This window comes from Papio anubis, chromosome X (assembly GCF_008728515.1).
Source record: "Papio anubis isolate 15944 chromosome X, Panubis1.0, whole genome shotgun sequence".
NCBI classification, from domain to species: Eukaryota; Metazoa; Chordata; class Mammalia; order Primates; family Cercopithecidae; genus Papio; species Papio anubis.
The window spans coordinates 66018820-66043112 of record NC_044996.1 but is presented as its reverse complement, the minus strand read 5'-3'; the positions used below and the strand labels follow the sequence as shown (position 1 = coordinate 66043112).

The following is a 24293-nucleotide window of genomic DNA, read 5'->3' as shown; positions in this document are numbered from 1 at the left end:
ATAAGACAGGTTCTGTATGGTGCTTCTCTTTTGCTTTTAATCTTTTAACAGTAGATGTAACAGGAGTGTCTGAAGAGCTTATTAAATATTTTTTTAAAACTGAGTCTTGCTCTGTCGCCCAGGCTGCAGCGCAGTGGCACTATCTCAGCTCACTGCAACTTCCGCCTCCTGGATTTAAGCGATTCTCCTGCCTCAGCCTCTAGAGTAGCTTGGATTACAGGCAACTGAAGTGCCTATTATGCATTGGCAGAAAGGTAACTGCAAATTCACTGCCTGATTGTACTTCCTCCAACTGTTGTTTTGGTGAGGCAAGTGGAACTTTAGCACAGACTGAGTGTATTCTCTCTTAATATCTATCTGTAACTCAACAGATATTTGCAAAATATAGTCAACTTCTAGTATTCACATCATTTGAAGGCTTCGCTGATGTGTAGCAAAATGCAGCTCCTGTTGAATGTTTTGAGATCCTTCCAAAGCTGTATTTTGTCAACTTTTCCCTTACAGTCATAGAATTGCACTAAATTTTAATCTTGTGTCTATCCATGAATGGTGACACTTAAAAACCACCGGAATTTTTGTTCCTCATTTGGTTAGCCTGTAAATACCTTCACGTGGTTTCTTTGCTCTTTCAGTCTCTAGTATTTTTCTGAGTAGAATTCAGAGCCTAGGCATCAACTGAAAATAAACCCAGATACTACCTCTGTTTGGAAAGATTTGCATCTTCCCAGTTGATTTGTAGAGAATTTCAAAATTGCTTAAAGTAGATTCAATGTGATATATAACAATTAACATTTCATACCAACAGATGTTTTATTATTCATATTTTGATACATCATATTTGACCCAAAGTAGCTTTGATTGCAACAACAAACAAGCTAACACATGGTACTTGACAGATAGATGGAAATAATACGGCAGATCTAAACTGATTTTCATTTTTGGAGGGATATTATCAATTGCAATGCCTGACTGTTAATTTAATTGCGTTATTTTTAAAATATAAAACCATATTGCAGTGAACTGACTCACCATTATATTTAATTAATTGTAAACCTCAAGATTTGATTACTCATAGCTCTCCCTTGGTTAATTTACTTGCTCACAGTATTGACAGAAAATATTTCAAACTAATATGATGGGAAGGACATAGTTCACATCAGTGGAGGAACCCAAAGTCACCAAACTTTTTTGGTTATTTTCCTTGTAAATTGTATTGCAAGCCATCATTTTTTCTTCACACACTGCTAGCTTAAGGACTGTAGATGGCATAAAGTTGTAAATCAAATCCTTGTTTACTAGTGAGAAAGGAGTACAAGAACAACTTTGTTTTAGAGCATGCATGGATGATTTTAAAAACTGGAATTTCAGAAAACTCTCTAGTACAAAGCAAATCTAGACGGAATTATAGACTCATAAAGGATCTCAAGGCCAATCTGGCTGAACTCCATTTTGCACATGAATAAACTGAAGTCCAGAAAAGTTATATGATGCAATTTCTCCTTTATTCTGGTCAGTGACATATAAGGTATCTCTGCGGATCCATTTTAGAGAGTTTTTTAAAAGTTCAAGTCAAGATTATGAATTTGGGGATTAGTAAAGAAAGCACTAGGGCAAAAAGGTTTCATTACCTCCGTTTGGCATGGAACGCCATCCAATTATTTGAAGTTTTCCATTTTGTGTGGACTTTATAGCTCTACCACTGACTGACTGTGTTATCTTTAGCCCCTGCTTCACTTTTCCACTCTAGACTTAGAGTTTTGCATTTATAAAATGGAGGATTTGATTTAGATGTTTATTAAAGTTATTGTACCACTTAAGAACTTCTCTCAACATTCTAAGCCTCAATTTGGACCTAATATATGTGCTAACAATTATAATAGTCATACACATGTGCACACACACACATTCATAATATGGGTTATTTTTCAAAATATTATGTTGAATTTTAAGTTAAGAAGAGGATATAGAAAGAATACACAATGGAGACAAGGTAGTCCCTCCAATACGTGGTGTTGGGAAAACTTAGTATTCACTTCAGAGGATGAAGTTGGACCCTTCAGCAAACACAAAAATGAACTCACAAGGAATTAAAGATATTCTCAATAAATTGTTTAAAATTAAAACCATATCAAGTATTTTCTCAGACCTCAGAGAAATAAAACTAGAAATCAACACCAAGAGGAATTCTAGAAGCTATACATATACCTGGAAATTAAACAAAATGCTCCTGAGAGTTCTTTGGGTCAATGACAAAATTATGATGGAAATTAAAAACTTTTCTAAAACAAAAATGAAGATACAATATAATAAAACCTATGGGATACAGCAAAGGCAGTGCTGAGAGAAATTTATAGAGTGAAATTCCTACATCAAGAAAAAATAGACCACAAATTAATAACCAAATGTTGCACCTCAAGAAACTAGAAAAAGAAGAGCAAACCAAACTCCCGACCCAAAGCTAGCCAAAAAACAAGCAAACAAATAAAAACAAACAAAAACGGAGATTAGAGTGAACTAAATTAAATACAGACCAAAAAATACAAAGGATAAAGGAAATGAAATGTTTGTTCTTTGAAAGATAAACAAAATGGATAAAACTCTAGTTGGACAAACTAAGAAGAGAGGAGATGCAAATAAACATAATTAAAAATGAAAACAGAGACATTACTAATGGTACCACAGAAATACAAAAGATCTTTAGAGACTACTATGAAGGACTATATTTAGTAAATTTTCAGGACACAAAACCAAGGTACGAAAATCAGTGGCATTTGTGTACGCCAACAACAACAAGCTGAGAACAAAATTAATCCCATTTATAATAGCTACAAAAATTAAAATACCTAGAATGTATTTAACCAAGAAAGTGAAAGATCTGTAAAAGAAAACTACAAAATACGGATGAAAGAAATTATAGAGGACAAAAACAAATGAAAATACATACCATACTAATGAATTAGAAGAATTAATATAATTAAAATGACTGTACTGCCCAAAGCAATCTACAGATTCCCTGCAATCTTTTTCAAAATATCAAAGTCTCACAGCTGAATTATACTAGATATAAAAAGAAGAGCTGGTACCATGCCTGCTGAAAATATTCCCCAAAAAGTTGAGGAGGGACTCCTCCCTAACTCATTCTATAAGGCCAGCATTATCCTGATGCCAAAACCTGGAAGAGATACAACGAAAGAAGAAAACTTCAGGCTAATACCCTTGATGAACACCAGATGCAAAAATCCTCAACAAAATACTGGCAAAACAAATTCTGCAGCACATCAAAAAGTTTATCTACCACAATCAAGTAAGCTTTATCCCTGGAATGCAAGGTTGCTTCAACATACACAAAGCAGTAAATGTGACTCATCATATAAACAGATCCAATGACAAAACGAGATGATTATCTCAATAGATGCAGAAAAGGCTTTGGATAAAATGTAACGCCCCATAGTGGTAAAACAAACAAACAAACAAAACTCTCAAACTAGGTATTGAAGGAGCATACCTCAAAATAATAAGAGACATCTAGGACAAACCGACAGCCAACATCATACTTAATGGTTAAAAGCCACAAGCATTCCCCTTGAAAACTGGTATCAGACAAGAATGCCTTCTCTCACCACTCGTAATCAACATAATATTGAAAGTGCTGGGTAAAGCAATCAATCAAGAGAAAGAAATAAACTGCATGCCAATAGAAAGAGAGGAAGTCAAGCAATCTCTGTTTGCAGATGACATGATCCTATATCTAGAAAACCCCATAGTATTGGCCCAAAATCTGCTTAAGCTAATAAACAACTTCAATGAAATCTCAAAATATAAAATCAATGCAAAAGAATTACTAGCATTCCTATACACCAATAACAGTAAAATTGAGAATCAAATCATGAACACAATCTCATTCACAATTGCTACAAAAAGTATAAAATACCTAGGAATACAGCTAACCAGGGAAGTGCAAGATCCCTTCAAGAAGAACTACTGAACACTGCCCAAAGAAATCAGACATGACACAAACAAATGGAAAAACATCCCATACTCACGGATAGAAATAATTAATATTTTTAAAATGGTCATACTTGCCAAAACAATTGATAGATTCAGTGCTATTGCTATTAAACTATCAATGACATTTTTCACAAACCCAGAAATAACTATTTTCAAATTCATATGGAGCCAAAACAAGCCCAAATACCCAAGGCGATTTTAAGTAAAAGGAACAAAGTTTGAGGGATCATGCTACCTGACTTTAAACTGTATTACAGGGCTACATTAACCAAAACGGCATGCTAGGCTGGGCGCGGTGGCTCATGCCTATAATCTCAACACTTTGGGAGGCCAAGGCAGGCAGATCACCTGAGGTCAGGAGTTCGAGACAAGCCTGGTCAACATGGTGAAACCCCATCTCTACTAAAAATATCAAAAATGAGCTGGGCATAGTGGCAGGAGCCTGTAATCCCAGCTACTCAAGAGGCTGAGACAGCAGAATCACTTGAACCCAGGAGGCAGAGGTTGAAGTGAGCTGAGATCCCACTATTGCATTGCAGCCTGGGCAACAAGAGTGAAACTCCATCTCAAAACAAACAAATTAACAACAACAACAAAAAAAAAAAACCCAGCATACTGCTGGTACAGAAACAGACACGTAGACCAATGAAACAGAATAGAGAGCCCAGAAATAAGGCCACACGACTACAACTACCTGATCTTGGACAACACTGACAAAAACAAGCAATGGGGAAAGAAATCCCTATTCAGTGATACTGGGATAACTGGCTAGCCATATGCAGAAGACTAACACAATACCCCATTCTTACATCATACACAAAAGTTAACTCAATATGGATTAAAGTTTTAAATGTAACACCCCAAACTATAAAAACCCTAGAATACAATCTATGCAATACCATTCTGGACATAGGAATGGGCAAAGATTTCATGACAAAGACACAAAAAGCAATTGCAACAACAACAAAAAATTGACAAATGAGGTTTAATTAAACTAAAGAGCTTCTGTACAGCAAAAGAGAGTATCAACAGAGTAAATATGTAACCTACAAAATGAGAGAAAATTTTTTCAATGTATTCCTGTGACAAAGTTTAAATATCCAGCATCTATAATAAACTTAAACAAATTTACAAGAAAAAAACTGAATAACCCCACTAAAAAGTAGGCAAAGGACATGAACAGACACTTTTCAAAAGAAGACACACATGTGACCAAGAAGCATATGAAAAAAAGCTCAACATCACTGATTATTAGAGAAATGCAAATCAAAACCACAATGACATACCATCTAGCACGAGTCAGAATGGCTATTAGTTAAAAGCCAAAAAAATAACGGATGCTTGTTAGTTTTCAGAGAAAAATGAACACTTATATACTGTTGGTTGGTGTGTAAGATAATTCAACCATCATGGAAAACAGTGTGGCTATTCCTCAAAGTCCTAAAAAAATACTATTCAACTCAGCAATTCCCATTACAGGATTGCTGTGTTGAATGGTATTATTATACTCAAAGACATTTGCAGCACTATTCACAATGGTAGAGACATGGCATCAACCTAAATTTCCACCAGTGGTAGACTGATTAAAGAAAATGTGATATATAAACACCATGGAATACTACACAGCCATAAAAAAGAACAAAATCATGTTCTTTGCACGAACGTGGATGGAATTGCAGAATATTATCCTTAGCAAACTAATGCAGGAGCAGAAAAGCAAATACCACATATCCTCACTTATAAGTGTGAGCTAAATGATGAGAACACATGGACACATAGAAGGGAACTACATATACTGGGGCCTACCAGAGAGTGGAGGTTGGGAGGAGGAAGCAGATCAGGAAAAATAACTAATGGGTACTAGGCATAGTACCTGAGTGATGAAAGAATCTGCATAACAAACTCTCGTGACATAAGTTTACCTACATACTAAACCTGTACTTGTACCCCAAAAGCTAAAGTACAAGTTAAATTAAAAAAAAATACCAACGTCATTTTTCACAACATTTAAAAAAAAATCCTAAAATTCATATGGAACCAAAAAAGAGCCTGAAAAGCCAAAGCAATCTTAAGCAAAAAGAACAAGGGCAGAGGCATCACAGTACCTGATCCCAAATTATACATTAGAGGTACACTAATGAAAACAACAAGAAACTGGTGTTAAAACAGACACATAGATCAGTGGAACGGAATAGAGATCCCAGAAATAAAGCCATATACATACAGCCAACTGATGTTTAACAAAGTTGACAAAACATACACTGGGGAACGGACACCCACCCTCTTCAATGGTGCTGGGAACATTGGATTACTATATGCAGAAGAATGAAACTGGATCCCTGTCTCTCACCATATGAAAAAACTAGCTCCAGATGGATTAATGAGTTAAATGTAACACCTGGAATTATAAAAATATCAAGGAAAACCCAGGAAAAATTCATCTGGACAATTGTCTAAGCAATGAATTCATGACTAAGTCCTCAAAAGCACAAACAATAAAAACAGAAATAGACAAATGAGAATTAAACTAAAAACTTTTGGCACAAAAAAAGAAATAATGTACAGAGTGAACAGACCACTGACGGAGTGGGAGAAAATATTTGCAAACTCTGCATCCAACAGGGATTGATAGTCATAATTTATAAGAAACTTAAACAACTCAACAACAAATAAAAAAAAAAAAAAGACCGCATCAACAAGTGGGCAAAGGACATGAATAGATATTTTTGAAAGAAGACATACAGATGGCAAACAAGCATGTGAAAAAATGCTTAATGTCACTATTCATCAGATAAATTCAAATTAATACCATAATGAGATATTATCTTATAACAGTCAGACTGGCTATTTTTAAAAAGGAAAAAAAAAAATAACAACTGTTGGTAAGGATATGGAGAAAGGAAATGCTTATACACTGTTAGTGGGAATGTAAATTAGTACAACCTCTATGGAAACAGTATGGAAATTGCTCAATGAACTAAAAGTAGGACTACCATTCAATCCAGCAGCCCCACAACGGGGTATCTACCAAAAGGAAAAGGAATCATTATATCCGAAATATACCTGCACTTATATGTTTATTGCAGCACTAGTCACAATAGCAAAGATATGGAATCAACCTAAATGTCCATCAGTGAATGACTGGATAAAGAAAATATGGTAGCGGTGAGTGGCCAAGATGGCCAAATAGAAGCAGCTAGTGTGTGTGGTTCTCACAGAGAGGAACAGAAATTGAGAGACTAAACGCAACATCTTCAACTGTAACATCCAGGTACTCACATTGGAATTGATCCAGGAAACAACTTGACCCACAGAGAATGAAGAAAAGCAAGACCGGAAAACAGCCCACCTGGGAGCAACATGGAGCTTTGCCCAAGGAAGTGGTGAATGAATGAGCGACTCTGGGAAACCACACTTCTCCCACAGATCTTTGCAACCCTCGGGTCAGGAGATGTCCTTGTGAACCCAGTCCACCAGGGCCTTCAGTCTTCAGTCTGACAGACAGAGCTACATGGAGTTATGGCAGAGCAGCTGCTCAGGCATGCGTTGGAGACCCTGGAGCCTTAGATACTTGGGCTTACTGGCAAAAGTACCTGCAGCTCCTGCAAAGTGGTAGGTTAGACTATGGTACATACCCCTAGGAAAGAGGCTGAATCCAGGGGGCTGAATAGTAACAGCCTGCAGGCCCCACTTCCAGTGCACATCACAATATAAGACCCACTGGTTTGGAATTCCAGCCAGCTACAAGTAGTGGCATTGCACCTCCCTAAGACGGAGCTCCTTGGTGGAGGGGCAGGCCACCATCTTTGCTACTGGGGCACTTTAGTAGTTCCAGCCATCAGGCTTTGAAGATTCTGAGCTGACCCAGGGCAGAAGGGATCCCCTGCATAGCACAGCTGATCTACCAAAACATGATCGGACTGCTGCTTTAAGTGGATGCCTGATCCTATTTCTCCTCACTGAGAGGGACCTCCCAACTGGGGTCTCCACCCACTTCCTACAGGTGCTTTTGGAACAGCAACAGGTTTGTACCTCCCTGGAATAAAGCTCCCAGAGGGAGGGACAGAGTACCATCTTTGCTGTTTTGCATCCTTCACTGATGACACCTCTGGGTTCTGGAAAATCCCAGGTGACTAGGGACTGGAGTGGGCCCCAAGCATACTGCAGCAACCCTACGGAAAAGTGACCAGATTGTTACACGGGTGCCTGTTCCCATATCTCCTCACTGGGCAGGCCCTCCAGTCTGTGCTTCCAGCCACACCCCGCCAGAGCTATTGAGCCAGTACAAACTCAGCAACTCCCTGGACAGAGCCTCCAAGGGCAACCGAAAGCCTCTCTGCCGCTGCCTCTGCTGTGGAACTGTCCTTGCCACCCCCAGACTAATGAAGAAGCAAAGACCCTAAGTGCTTTATCCACATCTCCAACAAGCTGCAGTTGACACAAGGAGAGGAGGCCAGTTCGTCTCCCACATGCCTCACACACCTCTCACGACTCATAACCAGACAGTAAACCCCTTGGCTTGGGACCAAAGCACAAACCTGCCCTCTTGGGATGACTGAATGGAGTGATTGCTTACACCTGCATCTCTCTCTGTGGTAAATCCCCCAAGAGTCAAGCAAAATAACCCTTGGCCACAACCACTAAGATGTCTTCATCTGCTCCCTCTGAGCTGGGGAAGGAACATAAACACTGAGATCGCCTAGGAACTGCAGTAGGCAACTAAGGAGTGCCAAGTTATGAACTACAGCCAGCACTCAAGGAGGAGAGGAAGTCACCCTTTCAGAGCATGAGGGGGAAGCACAGCTGCAACTGTGAGGAAACACAGGGGAGCCACACAACCAAGCAAGAGTCTACCAACTGACCAATAAGGCTAAGTGTCACCTGCTGGATCACATCCCAAAGCTTCAACCTCAACAATACTTTACTAACATTTCCCTCTGTGAAACCACAGACAAAAAGTCAGCTTCAAATAAAGACTCTACACAAAGCCTTGGCCCGGTGAAAACATCCTAAAAAGAACTCTATTGACTGTGTTCAATTTACACTGCAATTAAAGGAACAACCACACACAGAGATGAGAAAGAACCAGCGTAAGAACTCTGATAACTAAAATGGCCAGAGTGTCATACATTCTCCAAATGATCACACCAGCCCTCCAACAAGAGTTCTTAACCAGACAAAACTGCCTGGAATGACAGAAATAGAATTCAGAATATGGATAGGAATAAAGATCACTGAGATTTAGGAGGTTGGCAAAACCCAATCCCAGGAAAATATGAATCACAATAAAGCGATACAGGAGCTGAAGGACAAAACAGTCAGTGTAAAGAAGAACCTAACGTGTCTGGCAGAGCTGAATAACACAATAGAAGACTTTCACAATGCAGTCACAAGTGTTAGCAGTAGAATAAACCAAGTTGATAAAATAATCTTGGAACTTGAAGACTGGGTCTCTGAAATGAGACAGTCAGACAAAAACAAAGAAAAAAAAAATGAATGACTAAAATCTCCAGATAATATGGGATTATGTAAAGAGGCAAAATCTACAAATCACTGGCACCCCTGAAAGGGAAGGGGAGAAGCAAACAACTTGGAAAATATATTTTAGAAGATTGTCCATGAAAACTTCCCAACCTTGCTAGAGAGGCCAACAGTCAAATTCAGCAAATACAGAGAACTCCTACAAGATTCTACACAAGAAGATCATCCCCGAGACACATAAGCATCTGATTTTCCAAGATTGAAATGAAAGAAAGAATGTTCAACACACCTAGAAGAAAGGGCAGGTCACCTACAAAGGGATTCCCATGAGGCTAACAGCAGACCTCTCAACTGAAATCCTACAAGCCTTAAGAGATTAGGGGCCTATATTTATTCAATAATAATAAATCTTCTTAAAGAAAAAAAATCTTCAACCAATAATTCATATCCAGCCAAATATAGCTTCCTAAGTGAAGGAGAAATAAGATCCTCTTCAGATAAGCAAATTTTGAGGGACTTTATTACCACTAGAAGTGTCTTACAAGGGATCTTGAAAGGAGCACTAAAATAGAAAGGAAAGATTACTATCAGCTAATACAAAAACACACTTAAACACATAGACCAGTGTCACTGTAAAGCAATCACACAAACAAGCCAACATAGTTACCAGCTAACAGCATAATGACAATATCAAATCCACACATATCAATATGAACCTTGAATGTAAATGGGCTAAATGCCCCACTTAAAAGGTACATAGTGGCAAGCTGGATAAAAAAGCAAGAACCCATAGTATTCTGTCTTCAAGGGATCCACCTCACATGTCATGACACTCATAGGCTCAAAATAAAGGGATGTAGAAAAATCTATCAAGCAAATTGAAAACAGAAAAAAAAAAAAACAACAACAACAGGAGTTGCAATTCTAATTTCAGAAAAACAGATTTCCAATCAATAAAGATAAAAAAAAAAAGACAAGGACGAGAATTATATAATGGTAAAGTGTTCAATTCAACAAGAAGAGCTAACTATCATAAATATACCCAACACAGGAACATCCAGATTCAGAAAGTAAGCTCTTAGAGACATACAAAGAGACACAGACTCCCACAAAATAAGAGTGGGAGACTTCAACACTCCACTGACAGCATTAGGTAGATCATTGAATAAGAAAATGAACAAAGATATTGAGGACATAAACTCAGCATTGGACCAAATGGATCTGATAGACCTTCAAAGAAGTCTTCACCCTAAAACAACAGAATATTCATTCTTCTCATTGCCACATGGCAGATACTCTAAAATCAACTAAATAATTGGACGTAAAACAATCCTGAACAAATGGAAAAGAACCAAAATCATTCCAAACACATTTTCAGATCACAGCTCAATAAAAATAGAAATCAACACAATGAAAATCTCTTAAAAATATGCAATTATATGAAAATTAAACAAAATGCTCCTGAATGATTTGGGGTACATAATGAAATTAAGGTAGAAATCAGTAAGTTCTTTAAAAATAATGAGAACAAAGATGCAACGTACCAGAATCTCTGGGACACATAGAAGGCAGTGTTAACAGGGAAATTCATAGCACTAAATGCCCACATAAAAAAGTTAGGAAGATTTCAAATTAACAAGTTAATTTCACAGCTGAATGAATTAGAGAAGCAAGAACAGATCAACCCCAAACCTCACAGAAAATGAGAAATTACAAAAATCAGAGCTGAACTGAAGGAAATTGAGACCCATAAAAACCATTCAAAAGATCAGTAAATCCAGGAATTGTTTGTTTGGTGGTTTTTTTTTTTTTTTTTTTTTAAAAATAAAATAAAATAGGCCACTAGTTAGACTACTTAAGAAAGAAAAGGAGAAGATCCAAATAAACACAATTAGAAATGATGAAGGGAATATGATACTACTGACCCCACAGAAATCAAAACAACTGTCAGAAGCTACTACAAACACTTTTACACACACAAACTAGAAAACCTAGAAGAGACTGATAGATTCCTGGACACATACATCCTCCCAAGACTGAGCCTGAAAGAAACTGATTCCCAGAACAGACCAATAACGAGCTCCAAAATTGAATCAATAATGAATAGCCTACTAACCAAAAAAGCCCAGTACCTGATGGAATCACAGTCACATTCTACCAGATGTACAAAGAAGAGCTCATACAATTGCTACAGAAATTATTTCAAACAATTGAAGAGGAGGGACTCCTCCCCAACTTATTCTAAGAGACCATCATCATCCTGAAACCAAAACCTGGCAGACACACAACAAAAAAAGAAAACTTCAGGTGAATATCCTTGATGAATATTGATGCAAAAAACCTCCACAAAAATATTTGCAAACCAAATCTTGCAATGCATCAAAAAGCTAATCCACCATAATCAAGTAGGTTTCATCCCCGGGATGCGGTTGGTTCAACATATGAACATCAATAAATGTGATTCATCACATAAACAGAACTAAACAGAACTAAAGACAAAAACCAAATGATTATCTCTGTAGACGTAGAAAAGGCTTTTGATGAAATTCAACAACTCTGCATGTTAAGAACTCTCAATGAAATAGGTTTTGAAGGAACATACCTCGAAATAATAAGAACCTTCTATGACAAACCCACAGTAAACATTATACTGAACGTGCAAAAGCTGGAAGCATTCTCCTCAAGGAGAATGCTTGGAACAAGCATTCTGGAACAAGCAAACTGCAACAAGACAAGGATGCCCTCTTTCATCACATCTATTCAACATAGTATGGGAAGTCCTAGCCAGAGCAATTAGGCAAAGGAAAGAACAAAGGTCATCTGAATAGGAAGAGAGGAAGTCAAACTATCTCTGTTTGTGGACAACATGATTCTATATCTAGAAAAATCCCATAGTTTCGGCGCCAAAGCCCCTTCAACTGACACATAACTTCAGCAAAGTTGCAGGATACAAAATCAATGTACAAAAATTACTAGCATTCCTATACACCAACAACAGCCACACTGAGAGCCAAATCAGAAAGACAATCCCACTCATAATTGTCACAAGAAATTAAAATATCTAGGAATACAGCTAACCAGGGAGGCGAAAGATCTCTGCAATGAGAATTACAAAACACTGCTCAAATAAATCAAAGACACAAATGGTTGGAAAAACATTCCTTGCTCATGGATAGGAAGAATCAACATAATTAAAATGGCTAGACTGCCCAAAGCAAGGTACAAATTTAACGCTATTCCTATCAAACTACCAAAAACATTCTTCATGGAACTAGAAAAAATTAAATTTATATGGAACTAAAAAAGAGCTGGAATAGTCAAGGAAATTCTAAGCAAAAAGAACAAAGCTGGAGGAATCACATTACCTGACTTCAAACTATACTACAAGGCTACAGTGACCAAAACAGTGTGGCATTGGTACAAAAACAGGCACATACACCAATGGAACAAAATGGAGAGTGCAGAAATAATGGTGAATATCTATGACCCTCTGATCTTTGACATAGCTGACAAAAACAAGCAATGGGGAAAAGACTTCCTATTTAATAAATGGTGCTGGGATAACTGGCTAGCCATATGGAGCAGATTGAAGCTGGACCCCTTCCTTAAAGCATATACAAAAATTAACTCAATATAGATTAATGACTTAAACATATAACCAAAACTATAAAAACCCTGGAAGACAACCCAGGCAATACCATCCTGGACCTAGGAATGGGCAAAGATTTCATGAGAAGGACACCAAAAGCAAGAACAACAAAAACAAACATTGAGAAATGAGATCTAATTAAACCTCAAAGCTCTGCCCAGCAAAATAACCTATTAACAGAGTAAACAGACAACCTACAGAATAGAAGAAAATATTTGCAAACTATGCATCTGACAAAATTCTAATGTCCAGCATCTGTAAGGGACTTAAATAAATTTACAAGATAAAAACAATTTCTCTAAAATGTGGGCAAAGGACATGAACAGACACTTTTCAAAAGAAGACATACATGCATCCAACAGGCATATGAAAAAAAACCCTATATCACTGATCATTATAGAAATGCAAATCAAAATTACAAGGTGCTACCATCTCACCTCCATCAAAATGAGTATCATGAAAAAGAAAAAAAGTAACATATGCCGGCAAGGTTACAAAGAAAAGGGAACACTTATACACTGTTGGTGGGAGTGTGAATGAGTTCAATCTTTGTATAAAGCAGTATGGGGATTCCTCAAAGAGCTTAAAGCAAAACTACCATTTGACCCAGCAATGCTATCACTGGGTATACACCTAGAAGAATATAAAGCATTCTACCAGAAAGGCACATGCATGTAAATGTTCATTGCAGCACTGTTCACAATACTAAAGACATGGAATCAACCTAAATGTTCATCAATGATGGACTGGATAAAGAAAATGTGGTACATATACCCTATGGAATATTATGCAGCCATAAAAAAGAACAAGATTATGCCTTTTTGGGGAACATGGAAGAAACTGGAGGCTATCATCCTTAACAAACTAAGGCAGGAACAGAAAACCAGATACTGCATGTTTTCACTTATAAGTGAGAGCTAAATGATAGGAACTTATGAATACAAAGAAGGGAACAACAGACACTGGGGTCTACTTTAGGGGAGAGGATGGTGGAGAATATTAGCAATAAATAAATAAATAAATAAATAACTATTGGGTACTGTGATTAATATCTGGGTGGTGTAATAATATGTACAACAAACCCCCGTGACATATGTTTATCTATGTAACAGACCTTCTCATGTACCCCCAAACCTGAAATAAAAATTTTAAAAACAAAGAAAATATGGTACACACATACACCACGGGAGACTATTTAGCTGTAAGAAAGAATGACATGTCTTTTGCAGCAACGTGGGTGGAACTGGAGGCCGTTAAGTGCAACAACTCAGAAATGAAAATTCAAACACTGAATATTCTCACTTACAAGTGGGAGCTAAATGACAAGTATACATGATCATAGAGTGTAAAGTAATAGTCATTGGAGATTCAGAAGGGTGGGAGGGCAGGTAGGGGGTGAGGGTTGAGAAATTACTTAATGGGTACAATGCAAACTGTTCGGATGACTGTTACACTAAAAATTCAGAGTTCACCAATACACAATATATCCATAAAACTGCACTGGTACCCCTTAAATGTATACTTTTATTTAAAAAATGGAGTTAAATATAAGACCTGACATGACAAAACTGATAGAAGAAAACATAGGGATAAAATTTCTTGACATTGGTCTTGGCAATGATTTCTTGGATATGACACCAAAAGCATGGGTAACACAAACAAATATGAAGTGGTACTATATCAAACTAAAAAGCTTCTACACAGCAAAGAAAGCAGTCAACAGAGTGAAAGGGCAACCTATGGAATGGGATAATATATTTTCAAATCATGTATATAACAAAGGATTAGTATGCAAAATATATAAGGATATCCTGCAACTCAATAATGAAAAATAAACACTAAAAGTCCAGACCTTATCTCTATGCAATATATGGATGTATGAAACTGACACTTGTACATCCTAAATATCTTTAAATAAATAAATAAATAGGCAACGGAGCTGAAAATATTTTTTTTAATTGAAAGAAGACACACAAATCACCAACAAGTTTATGAAAAAACATGTTCAACATCACTAATCATCAGGGAAATGCAAATCAAAATCATAATGAGATGTCACCTCACACTTGTTAATAGGACTATCATTTTTTAAAAATATAAGAAATGTTGGTGAAAATGTGGATCAAGAGGACATTTGCACAATATTGGTGAGAATGTAAACAGTTTAGCCAATATGGAAAACAGTATTTTGGTTTCTTAAATAATTAAAAATAGAATTATCATATCATCAAACCATCCCACTTCTGAATATATATAAGAGGTAAAATCAGAATCTCAAAGAAATATCTGCACTCCTATGTTCATTGCTGCTTTATTAACAATAGCCAATATATGAAAAAACCTAAATGACCAACAATGGATGAATGGATTCAAAAAACCTGGTATTTATATATTATATACAATGGAATATTATTCAGCTTTTAAAAAGAATGAAATCTTGCCATTTGTGACAACATGAATAAACCTGGAGGATGATATGCTAAATGAAATAAGCCAGAAAGACGGACATACACCATGACACCACTTATATGATTAATCTAAAATAGTCAATCTCATGGAAGCAGAGATTAGAATGGTGGTTGCCATGCACTGGGGAGAGGAGGAAACAGGATGCTATTAGCTGAGATGAGCAAAGTTTCGGATGTACAAGATGAATAAGTCCTATAGATCTACTGTACAGCATAGTGTCTATAGTTAACAACACTGTACTGTATACTTAAAACTTTGCTAAGAGGGTAGGTCTTATTTTATGTGTTTTTATCACACAAACAACAACAATAATAAAGTAGACAGGCAGAAACTTATGGAGGTTTATGGTATAGACTATGGTGATGGTCTCATGGATATATATGTATGTCCAATCTCATCAAGTTTATGCATTACATATATTTACAGCTTTTTGTATCTGAATCATACCTCAGTAAAGTAGTTTTTAAAAAAGAAAACAACAAATCAAATAACTTAATAAATATGTTTAAATTATAAAAAGAAGAGTATAGAGTACCATAAGGGCTATACATTATGACTTGGTCAATAACTACAGTGACTAGACATTGAGGCAATAATGAAATTAAGTGAACAAGAATAGAAGGCACTGAGTTTACAGAAGTAAATGCTCAGTTATCAGTAAGTGCAAAATGGGAATGTTTTCTCAGTAAAATTGAATCTCTGCCTTTCCCAACCAATTTCAATAATTTAATATATGTAATCTGAACATAATATAAATGTGTTATTTTCAGATTCAGTGACTGAAAAGGACAACTTTTATACTTCTAGGTATCTTCTAGGTATATGTGTGGGTTTTTACCTATATTGTAGCACTTTCACTTTTAAAGGCATCTTTTCATTTTCATTTAACTTACTATTTTCTAGTTGTCTGGTGCAAGTTGAAATTTCGATTCCCAAGTAAAATCTAACTAAGTAACTCCCAAATCAGCTTTATGTATTGCCCTTTTTACGAATTATTCCAGACCTGCATTTTGAGAACTTGTGGCCAGGTGATAAAGTGCTATTTTAAATCTATCAGTGTTACACTGAGAAGCTTCCTGAGGATAAGAATTTAATTGAACAGTTGAATAAAAGGCCAAATTGCTATGAAAAATTCATATGAACCAAAACATCTTTTCCACTACTTTCCTATCCTTAACTGTGGTATTATCTGAAGACACAGATATTCAGGTGCTGCACTGAAGACTAAACAAATAGGATGTAAGAGTTTCATAAGCTTAAAGTCACTGCAAATATGGTATAAATTATGGTGATGGTCTCATGGGTACATACTTAACTCCAAGATCATCAAGTTGTATACATTATATATGTACAGATTTTTGTATCTCAATCGTACCTCTACTAACTAGTTTTCAAAAAATAAAATAAAAAGTCAAATAATAATTTTTTTTCTGGACCATGAGGCAATACAAAATATATGTTATATAGGCTATACCTCTAAACTTTGAATCAAGTATAAGGAGCTATATAAAAGACAAAACAAAAATTGATGACCGTATGTGGTAAGGGGATCTTATCCTTTAGAGACTTTTTTTTTTTTAAATCATGTGTGAGCTACTTTAGGACTTTAACAAATACATCTAGGTTCCATCAGGAAACTTGGTCTTCTCCCTATCTTCACCTAAATAACTGACCTATAATGGTTCAATCTGAGACCCAGTTTCCTCATCTGCAAACTGAAGAATTAAACTAGTTCCTAATTTTTTGTATGAATTAAAAATATGTGGGGAGTCTTGCTAATTAATTATCTTAATATCATCATATGAGACAAACATTTTACCATGAATTTTCTTTATCTGTGAGAGGGTTTAGATATTTGTATACCTTTAGTTTTCAGAGTTAGGAAGCATATATTGTTCACTGGAATCCATTATTTACCCTACAAATAATAAAATACCTATTAATTCACTAATTACCATAGCCAGGATTCAGTTCTGAGGAGCCAATGTAAATTCTGGAAACTTATTGATACAGTTTTGATTATGAGGCACTCAGTCATGGTAGTCCTAAGCAGGGTCCATTTGTTTAAGTCATTGCCATCATATTTTCTGTCTAGACATACCCTTTGGGAGCTGAATGGGTTATTTGGGGGATTGGAATTTTATAAAGCTAAATCAGATGTGGCAACAAAATCTCTTGGACCGTCAAGATAATGCACAAATGTATATCATCAGTTTAGATACTAAGGAAATTTCCCTTCAGATTTTTTCTTTGCCATGATTTAGAGACAATCTAATGTAATGAAAAGTTTGCTTCATTGCGAGTTTTCTATGCATCATGGGAATACAGAATGGCAAAACAGAACCTTAGTTATTCTACCAAACACACAGATGGTTTAGCCTGTATTTACCTCCCCTCACATGTTTGATAAAGCTTCACCTTACCTCTTAGAATCAGAATCTTCTAATGACAGTTATGGTTTTTTGTTGTTGTTGTTGTTTGTTGTTGTTTTTTGAACAACCAATATTTGCCTTCTTTTCCTTGAATCACATTTTTATGGTAGGATGAATTTTACTCAATTCTGAAATAATGCTTCAAAATCTACCAGATTTTTCTTTTTTCGTTTTGGCCCATGGTAGCAGTGTACCAGTAGATGATGATGATGATTTTTTTTTTTTTTTTTTTGGCCCATGGTAGCAGTGTACCAGTAGATGATTAGGGACATTATCTAAATATAATTAAGTTGAATTCACTAGACTTTTTGGAGGACATCGTTGGAGTATGTATTGTTCCGGTACTTTTAGTACTTGTTTCCTTATATATGGTTGTGTTGTTGTCCGATATAGACTTCCTAGGAGAAATAATTTCAAACTTACATATTCACTTTTTAATCCATGGCCATTCCCCCACACCCCACTTATTTATACCATTATGCTGAGAGCTTTATTTTAATATCTGACTTTTATTAATACAAAAGATTATAACTATACTAGAGATGTTGGCTATATAGGTGGTATGCCATGTTTTCATTCATTTGGTTCCTCAGTGTGTAAGTATGAGGCAGACAAAAAGGTAGAGAGAATACTTGAAGTCTTTTCCTTCTTCTCCCCCTCCCCACTAAGCTGATCCTCACAGGTGAGGCAGCCTATCCTTTATAAAAGTGCCAGCAAGGATATGCACTAGAAAAGTGTTCCTTTAGATATGCACTAATGAGGATATACACTAAAAGGTGTTTCTTTTAGAATTTCGGAGTGCTCCCACTGACAATGCTGGTTTAGATGGAATTTACTACATAGTGAGTTCTGTCCAAAATAACCATCCAAAACTCCTAGCAGACAAAAGAATACATTAGCAAGAGTCTTGGAATGTTTTAAACAATTTGCATTTTACTATCTTTGTTTTATTTGTGTTTCAAATTGGGGATCAGATATATGTTGAATATATATTTTTTTAAATTTATAAACTATTCATTGTAGCATGAAGGAATTATAAGAGTTGAAAGATACATTGTTAAAAATATTAACAAATTCAAGTTACTTTTGGTTTGTGCTATGCATCATAGCTCTGTAAAATAAACTTATCCAGCTTTCAATTACATTAAGAAATCATCCCCATTTTACAAAGGATCATCCATAGCCCAAACCTCAGTATCATGCAATATTTTCATGTGAAAAACCTGCACTTGTACCCCTAAATCTAAAATAAAAGTTGAAATTGTTAATATAAATAAATAAATAAATGGAATGGAATAATTCTGATTTTAGGTATAACAGCTGCAGCAATGGCTGAGGCGATGAAACTGCAGAAGATGAAGCTTATGGCTATGAACACTCTTCAGGGAAATGGAAGCCAAAATGGGACTGAATCAGAGCCTGATGATCTTAATTCTAACACAGGTGAGTGTCTTCTGGAATCCCAGACAGGTGACTCTTACTGTTTTATTGTGGGGCAGGAGAGAGGCGGGATGAGGATGGAGGAGAGAATGATATGTCTACTTTGGTTATAAAGATACTCAAGATTTTCTGTTCTTGTGATAGTTTGCTAAGAATGATGGTTTCCAGCTGCATCCATGTCCCTACAAAAGACACAAACTCATCCTTTTTTATGGCTGCATAGTATTCCATGGTGTATATGTGCCACATTTTCTTAATCCATGTTCTCACTCATAGGTGGGAACTGAACAATGAGATCACTTGGACTCGGGAAGGGGAACATCACACACCGGGGCCTATCATGGGGAGGGGGGAGGGGGGAGGGATTGCATTGGGAGTTATACCTGATGTAAATGACGAGTTGATGGGTGCTGACGAGTTGATGGGTGCAGCACAGCAACATGGCACAAGTATACATATGTAACAAACCTGCACGTTATGCACATGTACCCTAGAGCTTAAAGTATAATAATAATAATAAAGAAGATTCAACACCAAGAAGACAAATAAAATGGGTATCTATTTTCTAAAAAAATAAAAAAATAAATAAATAAATAAAGATACTCAAGAGGGATGCTTAGCCCTATTGCTAGCATTTGTACACTGACATTAGAAAACAGTTACAAGTCTTAATCTCGTTTTGGAAACATTTAGTTATCTTCACTGTTTTGCTGTGGTGGAATTGAATTATAATTCCTATAGTGCTAGCCATTGTGCTCTCTGCCTGACAAAGACTGCTGCACTCCAGCATCACCCCAGGTTTCTTACTCCATCCTATTCTAAATAATTTACCACTGAAAGGCAATGCTGACAGTCCAGGTTGGCTGGGCTGAAGTCTTTTCAGCTGGAGTACCATTTCCTTAGATAAAGGAAAGTGCTGGGTGACTCCAGGCGTTATCGACAGGGATTAATGAAAAGAGGTAGAACAGGGAGCAGGCAAAGAAGAAAAGATGGATGAAAGGAAAAGAAAACAGCGGTGACTTGTAGAGTGGAAAGTCCTCTCCTCTCATGTTACTTGTTTCTTTCTTTTACCCCGTGATCATTTTACCTTGGCCTTGATCATAAGACCCCTCAGATCTCTTTTGAAGGTAGGTGGAATTATAACTATCAACACACATGAATGAATGGATGAACAGATGCAAAGATGGATGGATGGATAAGTGGAAGGATGGACACATAAATAAAGGAAAGATTTAAGAAGTATCCAATTTTATTTTAGATTTAGGAGTACATGTGCAGGTTTGTTAAATAGGTAAATATTTGATTTGGGGTTTTGGTGTACATACTGATTATTTTGCCACTTAGGTACTAAAGATAGTCCCCAACAGTTTTATTTCTTTTCTGAACTTCTTCCTGCTACCCCCTCCTCCCTCAAATAGGCCCCAGTGCCTGTTGTTCCCTTTTTTCCTGTTCATATGTTCTCATCATTTAGCTCCCACTTGTGAGTGAGAACATGTAGTATTTGATTTTATGTTCCTACATCAGTTTGCTATGGATAATGGCCTCACTCCATCCATGTCCCTGCAAAGGAAATAATCTCATTGTTTTTTATTGCTGCATAGTATTCCATGGTGCACATTTACCACATTTTCTTTATCCACTCTCTCATTGATGGACATTCAGGTTGATTCCATGTCTTTGCTATTGTGAAAAGTGCTGCAATGAACATATGTGTGCATATATCTTAATGGTAGAACAATTTATATTCCTTTGGGTGTATAACCAGTAGTGGGATGGTTGGGTCAAATAGTACTTCTGTTTTTAGTTCTTTGAGGAATCACCACACTGCTTTCCCTAATGGTTGAGCTAATTTACCCTTCCATCAGCAGTGTATAAACATTCCCCTTTCGCTACAACCTTGCCAGCATCTCTTATTTTGTGACTTTATAGTAATAGCCATTCTGACTGGTGTGAGATGTTGTCTCATTGTGGTTTTGATTTGCATTTCTCTAATAATCAATGGTGTTGAGTTTTTATCATATGCTTCTTGGTCACATGTATATCTTCTTTAAAAAAGTGTCTGTTCATGTACTTTGCCCACATTTGAACAGGGCTGTTTTTTGGTTGCACATTTGTTTAAGTTCCTTGAAAATTATTGATATTAGACCTTTGTCAGATGTATCAACTGCAAATATTTTCTCCCATTCTCTAGGTTGCCTTCTTACTCTGTTGATAGTTTCTTTTGCTGTTCAGAAGCTCTTGACTTTAATTAGGTCCCATTTCTCACGTTTTACTTTTGTTGCAATTGCTTTTGGCATCTTCTTCATGAAATCTTTGCCAGTTCTTATGTCCAAAACGGTATTTCCTAGGTTATCTCCCAAGGTTTTTGCAGTTTGAGGTTTTATATTTAGGAATTTAATCCACTTTGAGTTGATTTTTTGTATATGCTGTAAAGAAGAGGTCCAATTTCAGTCTTCTGCATAGAGCTAGTCAGTTATACCAGCACCATTTATTGAACAGGGTGTCCTTTTCCCTTGCTCGTTTTTGTCAGCTTTATTAAAGATCAGATGGTTTCAGGTCTGTGACTTTATTTCTGGGTTAGCTATTCTGTAATATTGGTCTATGTGTTTGTTTTGTACCTGCAGTATGCAGTTTTGTTTACTGTAGCCATGTAATATAATTTGAAGGCAAGTAATGTGATGCCTTCAGCTTTGTTCTTTTTGCTTAGGATTGCTTTGGGTATTTGGGATCTATTTTGGTTCCATATGAATTTTAGAATAGTTTTCTGTAGCTATGTGAAGAATATTATTGATAGTTTGATAGTAATAGCATTGAATCTGGAAATTGCTTTGGGCAGTATGGCCATTTCAGCAATATTATTTTTCCTATCCAAGAACATGAAATGTTTTTCCATTTGGTAATGAATTGCCTCAGCATTTGCTTGTCTGGAAAGGATCTTATGTCTCCTTCACTTATGAAGCTTAGTTTGGCCGAATATGTATTCTTTTTTTTTTTTTTTTTTTTTTGAGACAGAGTCTCACTCTATCGCTCAGCCTGGAGTGCAGTGGCACGATCTCAGCTCAATACAACCTCTGCCTCCTGGGTTCAAGCAATTCTCCCTGTCTCAGCCTCCCAAGTAGCTAAGATTACAGGTGCCCGCCACCACGCCTGGCTAATTTTTGTATTTTTAGTAGAGAAGGGGTTTCACCTTGTTGGCCAGATTAGTCTCGAACTCCTGATCTCAGGTGATCCACCTGCCTCGGCATCCCAAAGTGCTGGGATTATAGGTGTGAGCTACCGCGCCCAGTCACGGATATGAAGTTCTTGGTTGGAATTTCCTTTCTGTAACAGTGTTGACTATAGGCTCCCAACCTCTTCTGGCTTGTAGGGTTTCTGCTGAGAGATTTGCTGTTATTCTGATGGGCTTCCTTATGTAGGTGACCTGTCCTTTTTCTCTAGCTGCCTTTACCATTTTTTCTTACATGTCAGCCTTGTAGAATCTGATGATTATGTGTCTTGGGGAAAATCTTCATGTGAAGTGCTTGTGGGGGTTTACATACTTTCACATTTCTCAGATATTTTGTTTGTTCCTTTTCATTCTTTTTTCTTTTTAAAAAATGATCAAAAGACTGAAATTTTGTTAAAGATGCTATTAGTAGAGGAACATATGGAGGTTCTAGCAATTGTTGCTCGATTGGCTACCAGTGGCAGAGTTGGGTGGTGGTAGCCAAGTTTGGGTCAAAGCAGGACTGATGGGCCAGAAGCTGGAGCTGAGCCCTAGCTGAAAAGCAGTGGTGTAACAATGTTAATGCTCCCCGGCGTTGCAACTGTGGCCTCTATTGGCTCTGTGACACCTGTGCTGGTTTGTCCCAGGGTCCAAGACTTGTGGAGGTCCTCTTGGATTTGGGAGTTGCCCCCACAAAACCTTCAGGTGACTCTTTGCCTCAGTCTAAAAGTGTGGTGGAAGGGTGCAGGGGAGCAGGGTGATTCCCCATTCCCAGTCTTGCACAGGTCCCTGTGGGGAGCAGGAATCTCCCTGGGGGCTCTCACTCACTCAGCCTTTCCATGTTTGAGAGGTTCTCCTAGCCATTTTAACAATATTGATTCTTCCTGTTGAAGAACATGAAATGTTTTCCATTTGGTAATGAATTCCCTCAGCATTTGCTTGTCTGAAAAGGATCTTATTTCTCCTTCGCTTATGAAGCTTAGTTTGGCTGGATATGAAATCCTATTTTCTTTTTTTTTTTTTTTTGAGACGGAGTCTCATTCTATCACCCAGGCTGGAGTGCAGTGGCACGATTTTGGCTCACTACAACCTCTGCCTCCTGGGTTCAAGCAATTCTCCCTGCCTCAGCCTCCCAAGTAGCTGAGATTACAGGTGCCCACCACCACACCCGGCTAATTTTTGTACTTTTAGTAGAGAAGGGTTTTCACCATGTTAGCCAGGCTAGGCTCGAACTCCTGACCTCAGGTGATCCACATGCCTCGGCCTCCCAAAGTGCTGGGGTTACAGGTGTGAGCCACCGCACTCAGCCGATATTTTTTAAGATGCTGATATCTAACAGGTTAGTGGCCAGCTTTGTTCCTTTCTGTTCTCTGTTTCTGCCTGCTGCCTTGATGGATCCCTACATGATTTCTCTGTTGATTGGCCTGCACGGCAGTGTTCTCTAGCCCTTTGCTTTCTTCTCCATAAGAGCAGTGCACATGAACTGCTTCTAGTTCAACATCTTGGCCCTGTCCCCCAAATATTTTTTTTTTTTTAAAGGCAATTAAAGATGATTTTAGGATCCAAAGATTTCCAAACTAATTCTGCAATTTAATTCAACATAATGTGA

The 24293-nt window shown here is 37.0% G+C and overlaps 1 protein-coding gene across 2 annotated transcripts in view; it reads left to right on the top strand.

The window, feature by feature from the left end:
* DACH2 (dachshund family transcription factor 2) overlaps window positions 1-24293 on the top strand; it is a 701861-nt gene that overhangs the window by 487900 nt on the left and 189668 nt on the right. For both annotated transcript variants that reach the window (XM_017954197.2, XM_017954196.2), the window contains exon 4: window positions 19351-19482. In XM_017954197.2, coding sequence (XP_017809686.2) covers window positions 19351-19482 — 132 coding nt within the window. The remainder of the gene's footprint in view (window positions 1-19350; window positions 19483-24293) is intronic.